Source organism: Ambystoma mexicanum, chromosome 6q (assembly GCF_040938575.1).
Source record: "Ambystoma mexicanum isolate Mex_15411 chromosome 6q, UKY_AmexF1_1, whole genome shotgun sequence".
NCBI lineage: Eukaryota > Metazoa > Chordata > Amphibia > Caudata > Ambystomatidae > Ambystoma > Ambystoma mexicanum.
Genome location: NC_090937.1, coordinates 1112442230 through 1112454643, shown reverse-complemented (window position 1 = coordinate 1112454643; position 12414 = coordinate 1112442230). Strand labels below are relative to the sequence as shown.

The window sequence follows — 12414 nt, the reverse complement described above, 5'->3', positions numbered from 1 at the left end:
AAGTATTTTAGATAGACTAGGGTTAGGTAGGGTGAGTTAGCTAGTTATGGTAGGAGGGGTTTCCAAGGAAGTACTGCAGACAAACAATAGGAGTAAAGGTATTTCTGGTGACTGTGTAGGAAAAGTACAGACAGTGAAAATGTATACTTGTCTCTAGGCAATGAGTAGACACAGCAAGGTAACATGAGAAAGCAAAGCGGCAGAGAAGACTGAAAATACAAGGAAGAGGTTGTCTTTCCTGTATATATTTACAGGTGCGCAGCATGGGTTAAGCTAAGAGTAGAAGAGTATTAGGCAGAATCCTGTGCAGTTCCCTTGGGGACCACTGCAAGAAGATTAAGACTAGAGGCGTAAGCAGTAAACCCAATTGGTAGCAGTCTGTACCACCCAGATTTACCTGGTAGCTGTGGCTGAGCAGTCAGACTTCTCTCAAGAAGAGTAGGGCAGTATACAGAGGATACTCAATAGGGCTAAAAACACAGTAGAGCAAGCAAACACTGACCAGAGCTTGGTATCAAAAGTATATTATTATTTATATAACACACACTTAAGGAAATACACTAGCACTATAAATCAAAGCAAGTTCAAACACAATCAGAAAAGTATACACAGCTCCCTTAAGAATTATTAGACAAGTCTAAGTAAAAAAACTACTATTTGTAAAAACAGATGCAAGCGCGTAATTTAGATGGCACTCCAATAGTTAAATAAAAGGGAGAGAAAAAGGCAGGTCATGGAAATAAAACAGTTCCCAACACTTTTCTAAGACCAAAACAAGTTAGTGAAGGCAGAGTCTACTGTGTGCCAAAGTTCATAGGCCAGGCCCACTTTAAATGGAGCAAGGTGAAATGTGCCCAAGATCACACAGTTTAGAAATGCATTCAAGTCTTTGTAAAAATGTTCAAAAGAGGTTGGGTTGATTCAGAAGGTAAAGTTAGAAGGTCTGGGGGCCAACCCAGTTGGAAAGCCAAGGATTTAAGGGTAACCTTTAGCAAACCGTAGAAAGGGAGGCCAGGTGGAACACAGTACCTTTAAAGTTGAGGAAGCTCCAGCAGTGGCAGTTGTTCCTGGCAGCGGGTGCAGTTCGTGGTTTCGACCAGGGGAAGAGAGGATCTCGTTGAGGAGGAAACTTGGAGTTGGTGCACTGCCCAGGGAAGACACCAGCCGCGGATTTCGTCAGTTAAAAGGTGCGTTCCTGTTATTCGCGGTCACAGTGGTGACGCTTGGCTATCCAGCCGCCGGGGTGCTTGGCACTGGCGATTCGACCAAGAGACGTCCTGGAAGGCGAAATGGCGAACTGGTTGATCCCACCAGCTCAGAGGAAGAAGACTCTTTCAGCAGAAGATCTCTTGTCGTCGGGAAAGTGGTGAGGTCATTGCAGCAGGGCTCCACCAGTGGTGTCGTCGTTGCAGATGGCTCAGCTTCTCCCCTCTTCGGCTTTCTTAGGTCCTGTGGCGACTTCTGAAGTTCTGAAGTTCCAGTCCCAAAAGGCCTGCTTTTTTGCAGAAAAACCCCCATTCAACAGCCTAGCTGTCACTCACACATGCTAAGTGGTGAACCGGGCGGCTCACCACTGGGCCAATCAGAACAGAGTGCGTCTTGTGTTGCTAGGGCAACGCAGTCCAGGGTGCCAATTCCCCCAGCCACACATCCTGTGGAACCCAGACAAAGTGGCACCAGTTGGAGGGCTTCTGTGGAGAAGCCCGCCAAAAAAAGTGGAACGAAGGGCCCGACCTTGGTTGGAGTTACAGAGACGGACACAAACGCCATTTTGGAAAAGAGTTCTGGCGAAAAGACCCAACCAGTGATTTTATAAATAAATAAATACATTTTAATAACCGCCGGTTTAAATAAATAAACCGGCGGTATCTTTAACATTGCACCAGAAAGTCGTGCGTTTAAAATCAATGGGAAAATCCCATAGGAAATATTCCGGTGGAATATTTTGCCTGGTAACCACTGCCACCAGCCAGAAACTCGACAAGGGGGGACTGAACAGTGCCCCCTTGGAAACAGACCACGGGGCAATCTAATTAACCCCTTCCAGTACTTCCACAATATGATGGTTTGTACTGGTTCTGTTCACAATTTTGGACTAGTAAAGTCAATGGTGACTTTACATGCCCTGGGAGACAGTAGTCAGTGCCAGGGTATGGAGTCTATGTTGGGGGGTCACTATGGCACCCCTGTGTTACTGCACTGAGGGTGCTGTGTAACACATACATTAAAACAGATGATACCCTATGGAGTAAAAAGACCTCATAGCCCATAAGCACACAATAAGTCAAAGACATACCTCAAATCATGCCTAAGAGTGGGAGAAAGAGTCTCACTCTTAGCAGGAGAAAAAAACAAACCCCAAAAATCCCGCAAAACTGCTGGGGGACTCACTAGGTTTGGGAAATTAGCCTTATACGAGAATTCTCCCTAAGAGATATACACTGCCAAAGTTTTGTTTTATTCACCTTCCCCTTTCCCAATGAGGATGTCGCTGTAGAATTGCTGGTGGCAGTCTGGACCCTGATGGATTTTGCGAGATTCAACATCTCCTGTGAGACTGATTTACTGGGACCAGGCAATGGACAACTACGTTTGCCTGAATTGTTCTCCAGAATGAAAGTATTACTACTACACGAAGACTTAAAGGAGGAACAGAAACCCCAAGCTTTAGGGACTCACCAGTGCACAAAAGACTTGAAACGTTGAGTGAGGTTGAAAAAGGCCTGCCTACCCAAAAAGCAGGTTCAGTGTCTGGGCCATTTAGCAGATATGGTGGGTTCCTCTAGAAACAGATGGGAAAACTGCTGCAAAAATACATCTTTCCAAATAGACGTACACAACTGTAAGATCACACTTGGTCTGTGTATGGCGTACTTCTGGTCTACTGCTTTAATAGAAAGACTAGTCTCTCTCTGTCTACATTAACAATGTCACCCATTTACAGCACCCTGTGGCTTGCCAGCTAGGTTTGCACTTTATAAATCCCATACATAAGCACAATGTGACATGCTGTATGGATATTATTTTTTTAGGGAGGATTTTGTGTTTAATACTTCCACAGAATATAGACTTTTAAAATCCCAAGTGATTTACTGCAAGACCTTCCTTGAAAAAACCCAGTCTACCCATGCAAACAGATGGAAAATACTACAAAATTCAGACTGTAGGCCTAATTCACAGAACATTTTCCTATGGGATTGCACCATTATAAAACGCTTCTGTGAATCAGGCCTTAACTGTCAATGTCAGACAACAAGACGAAATGCACCATATGCGGGCATAAAGTCCTAGAAACGTGCACAATTCTGGTCTTAGTACACAAAGCTCTCAATGGAAATACCCCAACTTACCTGGCCTACTCAATATCTCCCACAAACCTCAAGAAATCTCTGCTCTTCCAATTAAACTCTGCTAGGCCCTTGACCCCTGCTTTCTAATCCATCTCCATGGGAGGAAGAAGAATCACAGTGTATTCTCTGTATGACACTATCCTCCAATCTCTCCAGGATATTTCAAGCAGTCTTAAATGTTGCCAAGGCTTTTGCACAATCATCTTTGAGTAATCTTGCCAGGTCCTCTTGAGGTCTAATAGCAACAAGTTGTACCTTCACACATTATCAAAATGAATAAGAATAATTAAAATACATAGACTTTAGTAATTGCTGATTCCATGTGGTAAAGTGGCAAAGCGATTCTTGTCTTAAGATCCCTTGTCTTAAGATCCCCCAGTGGTCCAACTCCCATCATATCACGAATGCAGTTAATGCCATAACTTTACATGCTCAAATGATGCCAAATGTGCTAAAATATTTAAATGATCAAGAACAGCGTCAAAGACTGATGTTTCCCTCGAGCTGCATGATGGGGTGTTTCCAGCAATGGAGTGTTTCAGTTGGATAGTAGAGGTTTGAGTTTTTCAGTTGGATAGCAAATTTAAATTGTGAGCAAACAGTTAGTTAATTAATTAATGTTATCTGAAAATGGCGTCCACTTACTTATCGTCTACACTTTCTTTCATGTGCTTGCTGTCGTGATTACCATCAGGAGGAGCAACCATTGTATTGCTACTGGAAGTTGTACCTACATTTTTTAGATTAAAAAAAAAAAAAGGTCATGCAGTGAATACACTTACAAGAGCTGCACTGACGTGAATTTATCTGACATTGAAACTGGTACCATATTAAAACCAACTGTTCAATGGATTACAACTTTAATCTAATTAAGAATATATTCTTTGTTTGTAAATGCTTTTATAAATGCAAACACTTGTCATACATGAACATAACTCTGCTATAACCCTCCACCCCCTCCCAACACCTCATCTCAGTAACGACAGCACCCCAGGGCAATACATTTCAGAAAGAAAACAATCCCTCTCACCAGCCCTCCTCCTTTCTCCAGCTTCACCATATAACCCCACTGGATTACGACAACAACCAGCCGTGCCTACAAGGGAGGTGCAAGTCCGGGTTCAAATCCAGTTTATCTCACATCTCATGCCATGCTGTTTAGCGGGCCTCCGTGCCCTTTCCCCAGACACAGCTAAGTACTCGCGTCCATCTCGGCTCTCACCCACTTACACTAGCTACTACGCCAATCTCCCATCTTGGCCATCACGATCATCTTCCTGGCCAACAACAGACCCAACCCAATAGCTCTAATCAGTCTCTTCCTATGCTTGACCTTTCCCACAGGAGTTAATCTCAGCATACAGTATTTTATCATGGTTTGCAAGTACATTCCAAATAATGTGGTCAGCTCAGAGCAGAAGTCGCCCGAGCAACCCACCAACCACTCGCACTCCCACCACATGTGCAAGAAGGTCCCAACCTCCTTCCTGCATCTCCAACAGACTGGGTCAACCCCCACCACCATCTTGGCTACCCACTCCGTCATGATATATGCCCTCCAGACTATTTTATACTCTATCCATTGAAATTTGGCATTCCGAGATACCCATTGTGCATGCTCAAGAAGCCATGCCCAATCATCGTCTGAGTTGATTCCCTATGTCTGTTTCTCATTTCGTGCAGAGACCTACTGCCATGGTCACATTCCTCTCGATTAGCTGCATACAATTCCAACACGCCTACCCTCTACCAGTTGCATGAGAGTCTCATTCATCGCATGAGTATGTGGCTTTACCGGTAACCCCTCCCAGGCCTCCATCATCTCTGCCATCAGAGTGGCAAATTCTAGAAATTTCAGACTGGTCAGGGGATGAGCATGTCTAAATTCGGCATACGCGATTATCCTGTTCTCACATATATGCTGCCATCTAGCATCACCCCAACCCATAACCTCCCCCACCCCGCCAGGCTCCGCAGATCTCTCCCAGCCGCCAACCACCGCAGCCTACTACAGCCAAGGGGAAGAAGCGACAGAAAGGGAGGGAAAACATCCATCTCGGCATACCCTAATGATTGTGCGCACAAGGGAGAGAACATTCTGCAGCACCCAAACCCTTCCAAGAGACCCCGCAGCGCCATCTCCCTCTAGCCCATGATATGGTCCTCATGAGGCTGGGCGCACCAACCCACCATACGCCCTTTAGCATGCGCTGAAGTCCGACTCCCCGACATCCCCCTTTGCCTGCTGGTAACTGTAGCGTGGCCAGGGCGATCCTTGGGTCTTACCCTTCCAAAGCAGCCTACTGAGTGTAGCATTCAGGTATCAGAAACGGGCATTAATCAACACCATTGGCATTATCTGAAACGCATACAACAATTTCGGCAACCATCATTTTCGCCAAAGCCACATGTCACAGCAGAGAGATGGGAAACCAGATCCACTGCATTAGTCACATCGAACAAATGAATCCGAACTGTCCTCAACTTGGACCCCCCCCTTTTCCCATAACCGGATAGGCTAACTAACAGGATGAGGGTAGAGCACGGTTGGAAGAGCCCCCCCATCCAGTCAGGTGGGCCTTTCAAGTAACCATATCTCACCCAGACCACAACAATTTTCCTGCACCCCAACCATACCATAGTCTGTGCACCCTGCACACCACCCCAACCCGAGGTTCAGGCCGCACAAAAAAAAAAAACATTTTGCGAAGCAGTCGTTGTTAGGCAAGATTGTATGCAGTACCCTTTGGGTGCACTACAACAACCATGGCCTCCTGGCAATAGGAACCCAACCTTTGGCATAAGTATGTACTACACACGTTGGTAGCGTGTTGAGCAGCCAGGCTTATCTAAAGAGGGGCCAATGTGAGCTGTAGGGGAGTTACACAGAGATTCACAGTGACAAGTATTCAAATGAACACTTACACACAAGGTTCCTTGATTAAACAATTATTAATGTATTTATCGGTCAGTTAGAATAAGCCTTTTTCAGAAGGGGGAATATAAGTAACAATCAAATACACTTCAAAAATACATACTCTTAATATTTCTAAATCAGCAAGTACCCATTTGGGATGACCCACATGCACTACCTACACCCTCAGGTGACTTCAATTGTTAGGGTGCTGGGTCCATTTATATATCACTGTTGCGTTTAGAATCAGATTTAGGAATATGTCAAAGGAAAAAAAGGTTACTGGAACAAAACAAGAGATCACACAAATATTCTGAAGCACGTAAGTAATTCTGGTAACCCCCAATGCAACCCCTACTGGAAGGAAGGCACAACACCTAAGCAGAGGAGAGAAGAGTCATTCAGGTACCCAGGCCAGCCAATGTTAAGTTAGCAAAAGTCAAGGTGAACTGAAGAACTTCTTGCAGGTAAGTAGAAGTCTTGTACAATGTTTTAGAAGTCTTTGTAGAATAAGAAGAAATTCAAATTAGGGGCACAAGCTCATTAGGCTTGTGAGGTAAAGAAGCTGTTAGCAACTCTACAGGGGCAACCCGAGATAAGTCTCCAAGGACAAGCAAGGTGGCACAACAAGAGGCAAGTTCTCTCAGACTTTACAGTACCTTTAGGTTGAAGAAAAGTGCAGCAGATGACTTCTGTTCCTGTGCAGCTCTGCAGATCCCGGTGTTCCTGGGCTTGAGTCGTGGGGACAAGAGGGACTTCTGGGGACTCCTGCACTGCAATGGGACGGTCACCGCTCTCAACCGGCAATCTTCAAACAAGTGCACTTTGGTGTTTCAGCTCCTTGAGTCTACCGCAAATAGCAACAGTGCGGTTCCTGGCTGTCAAGGTGGGCTTTCCTTGCATCTGGAGTCCTGCACTCTGTTGAGGGGGCTCAGGCTCATTTCTGCTTCCTGGGAGTCTGGAGGATCTTCCTGGAACTCTTGGCCAGCTTAAAAGCACAATCTGGTGTTCCTCTCCCTGGCTATTCGGTTCCAGAAGCAACTGCAGTGGAATTTCAACCAGCTCCGAGAGGATGTCCAGGTGGTCTACTTTGGAGTTAATTGGTCCCACCAACTCAAAGGGAGAAGAAGTCTTTGCAGAAGCTTCTCGGTTGATATCAATTTGGAGTTTCCGCACAGCAGCAGAGCTTCACCGGGTAAACCAACGGTCAGAGTTGCAGCAGGCGTCCTCTTCAAGTTCTTTGGATTCCTTCGTCCAGTGGTTGACTCTGCCTTACAAGCCAAAAAGCCTTGCCTTTTATGCAGGTTGCTCCGATAAATTCCAGCCTAGCTGTCAGTCACCCAGCAGGGTGGCTGTCCATGCCGGACAGCCAGCCGGCCAATCATCTAAGAGTGCATTCTGGTCTCCTAGTAGACTAAGCACAGGGAGTTTCGGGCACCTCCCTCGCCAGACACCCTGGAGCCAGAGGCGGGCTTCACTTGTGAATCCCACCAAAGGCAAAATGAACAAAGGGACCGAACCTGGATTGGCGCGCATAGTAAATCTCAAGAAGGACCTTTCCACAAAGAAATGGCGAAAAAAGAAGACCGGGCCATTTTGACAAAAATGGCAATCTTGGGTGCTTTACTGCAGCAGCGAACGCAGCCCGCGATTAATGCACATCATAGTAGTTAAAAGTAAACCACTGCCAACAGTCATTGATCGAGGAAAGGCTAACAAAATTGTTACATGAGAAGCTAGACAACGGGGATACTAATTTCACTTTACTGCTCTTAGAAACAGTAGTTTAGCCAAGAGAAAGTATTTAAACCTCTGAGAGACTTCCTTGTGCCACTGCACTGAAGGTGCATAAAATACATGCGAGAGTGGGGAAAAAGGCTCTCACTCTCTCCAGGTAAAAAATTAAAGTCCTCAAAATCCAGCAAAGTTGCTGGGGGTCTCTAAGGTAGAGGAATTAGCACATTTCTGAGAATTCTCTTTAACACTCGTTTTCAATGAAACCATCCTAGGAGCAGCCACCCCTGCCCCACAACAAAAGTGGCTTCACCCCGGGGGTTTGGGGCAGTCGCGACAGTGGCACTGCTGTGAAGTGCAGACGTGAGCCTTTGGCAGCTCCACCGGGGCCCCAGAATACTCTATTAAAATTCTGGTTCCCACTGGAATTGCATGTCGGAAAGATTACTTGCTGGCTGCAGAACGTCTCTCCTACACACAGTGTGATTCCTGAGCAGTTTTAATGCAGTGGAGCCCTGCAGCGACCCGGTGGAGAAAGGGCGTCCGGGCCCAGGGGGGACAGAGAGGCAGGAGTGCAACACGTAGGGTGAAACTCGGGGAGACGCGGTGCAAGGGAGGAGCACAGCGCCGAGCCCCAAGTAGAGGTTGGTGGGAGGAGCGGACACCGGGACTCGGCAAGCAAAGGCTACACGTTGTGGGCAGCGCAGCCCGTGGACTGGAGGAACAAATATACCTGATGTACCAAAGTGGAGGAGGGGAAGATACTGAAGCAGAAATACACTGCTGGACTCTGGGCAGACAGTGGCTCTGGTATGGTGGTGAGTGGGGCGAGCATTGCGCCCGCTGTAGTCTAACTCCAGACCGCATTCTGACCCTTTTCCCTCTCCCATCAGAAGCGGTGGACACTGATGGGGGATCTCCCCTGGGTAGCTTGACCTGAAAAGATACATACCAGCATAACACTCTTTCTGGCCAGGGATGTGTGGGGCCAGGACTGGGACCCGCTGGCTTGGACTACTAAAGATACCTACGGGCCCCTCTTAAGGGGCATGCAGACAGGTGGCATAGAGTGTGGCAGAGCAGCAGTGATTTAAGACTGGAACTCCGGACTGGCAGGTGAGATGTGTCCACTGGGCTGAGAAGCAGCACCTTACTTTCCCCGAGGATGGTGGACGCCGCCTGGGACAAGCCCAGGAAACGGGGACTCCAACACAAAATGGATCAATGCACAATGGTTGACCCACCTAAAGCTTCAACTCCAACTCTGGAGGAAAAGGGTATCGGAGGGAAAGCCCAGGGGTCCCAGCTTTCCCTTCAGGACATTATGGGGGCTATTGGTGAGTCCAGAGCCTCATTGAAAGTCAAAATGGATGGCCTCGCCTCAGTAGTGTCCTTTCTGAGACAGGACGAATATAAGCTCTCTGCGAGGGTCGGGGATGCAGAGCAACGCATCTCCCACTTAGAGGATGCCGTGAGGTGCCTGAAAAAACAAATGGCTGCGGTGACCCCAAGACTCTTCCAGTTGGAGCGAAGGGCGGAGGATAGTGAGAGACGATCCGGATGCAACAACCTACGGATCATTGGAATGTCCAAAAAAAAAGGGCGGCCAAGTATGGAGCTCTTCCAGGAAAAATGGCTGGCTGACCTGTTTGCCCCAAAGAAACTGACGAAGTTCTTCTCTATTTAAACGGCGCACCCGATCCCCACAGGCCGCCCTGTCCCAGAGGCCCCTCCACGTACCATTATAGTTTGACTTCCAAACCACCGATATCAGGACCCTGTGCTGCATATGGCAAGCACCACTGGCCCGGTTACGTACAACCGCAACAGGATCTTGTTTTTCCCAGATTACACCAGGGAAGTGCAGAAGGCCCGCCAATCCTTTGGCTCGGTCAAATGGAAGCTCGCGTCCATAGAAATTCAATATGCCCGCTTACCAGCACAATTGAAGTTGTATTATGAGGGGACGGTTCACATGTTTTCAACCCCACAGAACTGGATAGAAATCCGGATCCTCTCGATGCTGAGTCCTAGACCACAGAGGGGATGTCCCAGGGCAGAGGTGGCGGGGGAAGCATCCCTGCTTATGTTTGACTCACAGCCGGCAGAGCAACCTGATGAAGAGGGAGGCGAGATTAACTCTGGGGATCCAGGTTGAATTTCAAGATGGAACGATGCAGGTCTAAATCAGTGTGGACTCAAGTGGGGTTGAGCGGAGGGCAGGAGGTGTGCATGAACTGTCTGGATGCAGACCCCGCACATAGTTGACTATGTTTGTTCGTGCCTATTTGACACAGGATTGGGCGGCAGGTGCTTCTGGTTTGGGGGAAGTGTGGGTGGGGGGGAGGGTTTGGGTTGGTTGGGGGTTCATGTTTGGAGAGGTACGCAGGGCATGAGGAAGTCTCATGAGGCAATGGGGTGTCACGGGGTGGGTCAGGTGAGGGGCTGTGGGTGGAACAGGCTATGGCTACAGGCCAGAGGTATGACAAGGTTTCTCTGGGATGACGGCTCCTAATGGGAAGGCTTTGCTGATGACCTGGAATGTTAATGGGCTGTGCTTGAGTGTTAAGTACAGGATGGTGCTGCAATGTATTAATAGGCAGTCCCCTCAACATTGTATTCCTTAGAGACACCTAGCAGGGACGGAGTGCACGTTTTTCCTTAGGTCCAAATATAGGGTGGCATTCCATGTGGATTTCTTTAGGGGTTTCAGAGGGACACATTCTCCTACATAAGTGGGTCCCATTTCAGCCTGTGGAGGCTAAGTCGGCCACCAGGGGGCGTTTGTATTGGTCAGGGGGCAGCTGTGAGACACCACTTGGGGCATGATGACTGTGTGCGCGCATGTTGTGTCACACTCTTCAGGCACTGCCTGAGCTAGCCACTTGGTACTGTGATGTCATGCAAGTACCAAGTGGAATGTTGATGTATGAGTGAGAGAAGGCTGTGCTGAGTGTTCTGTTTCTGGGTCAGTTGGTCCCTCCCTCCCTGGGTGATGGGTGCCGGTGATCTATCTTAGTATCTATCTTATGTCTTTATGTCCTGTGACATGTAACTGAAGAATTGGAAGTAAACTTACTTATAAGCAACCTATCCCAAGTATGGACTTTGTTGTACTACAGCGCCCCTGCCGCCTGACCTCCTTTTGGAACTGCAGGGGCTCATCCTTCAGGGCCATGCCAATATCTGGGTGATGGGAGTCTTAGCGAGGTGATGGACCGGGAACTAGACAATTCGGGTGGGCACCAGGAACCCAATGCTTTGCACTCAACTGTGCTCCTTCGCCACGGCCCTGGGTTGGGTGGATGCATGGAGACTGTTGCATGCAACGGAAAGGGGGTTCTCTTCTTCTCTCTGGGTTCCATGTCCAGGATCGATTCTTTTTTTATTTCATCTGACATAACTCACAGGTTGTTGTCTGCTAGGTTTTTGGCTAGAGGAATATCGGATCATTCCCCATAGGTCATCGAGCTGAAAAGTGGGCAGTCCAAGCCCACTGGGCGATGGTGCCTGAATACCTACTATTTGGGGGACCACAAATTTGTGGAAGATTTGTCCATCAGTACTGAGGAATACTTCACTATCAATACGGGGACTGTCAACAGCCAAGTCACCCTGTGGGAGGGTTACAAGGCAATACTGCGGGGGGAGGAACTCTCACTGGCAGCAGCTAGGCGCAATAAGCATGCAAAGGTGGTGGAGGCTGCAGAGAGGGTGATGCGGCAGGCAGAAGGTGGAGTTCCTCTCATCCGGGGCGCCAGAGCCAAGGTCTGTCTGGACCATGACGCAGGAGTCCCTGGGCAATGTGGCATTAGATTATGCCAAGGAGGCGCATTGAGCCAGACAAAGCCAGATACATGAAGTAGGGGACAAGGCGGGGAAGAGGTTAGCCTAGTTCGAGAGAAGGAGTGGGCATGTGCGGGCCATTCAAGATGCACAGGGGAAGGACTTGACAGACAATGCAGATATTGCGGAAGTCTTCACCCAATTTTATGAACCGCTTCATAATCTCTCGACAGGGTGCTGGACCAGGTGTCTCTTCCAAAACTCACAGCAGAGAAGGCTTTAGGTATGGAAGCAGACATCTCTGAGGAGGAGATGTCAGCGATGATGGAACAGCTTCAGATGGGCAAGGCACCGGGACTCAAAGGTTTCCCGGTGGAAATATGGAAACGACTGGGGGTGGAGGGAGGCGGGGGGGGGGGAGCATTGCCTTTTTAGGCAGTGCAGACAGGACAGGAAGGGTGCCTTCCGCCGGACCTCAAAATGGCAAACATGGTAGTTCTTCCGAAGCTGTGTAAGCCACTGGAGCAGTGTGCCTCCTAAAGGCTCATCTCTCCGATTAAGAGAGAGGCCAAGATTCTGGCCCAGGTCCTAGCCAATAAGCTTAGTGGGGGTAATTGGCTCTTTGATTCA

General features: G+C 48.2%; 1 protein-coding gene across 6 annotated transcripts in view; it reads right to left on the bottom strand.

Annotated features, from left to right (window-relative positions):
* The window catches only part of FRYL (FRY like transcription coactivator), a 3055992-nt gene that overhangs the window by 1219635 nt on the left and 1823943 nt on the right, over positions 1–12414 (bottom strand). For all 6 annotated transcript variants that reach the window (XM_069631694.1, XM_069631695.1, XM_069631691.1 and 3 more), the window contains one exon: positions 3996–4080. In XM_069631694.1, coding sequence (XP_069487795.1) covers positions 3996–4080 — 85 coding nt within the window. The remainder of the gene's footprint in view (positions 1–3995; positions 4081–12414) is intronic.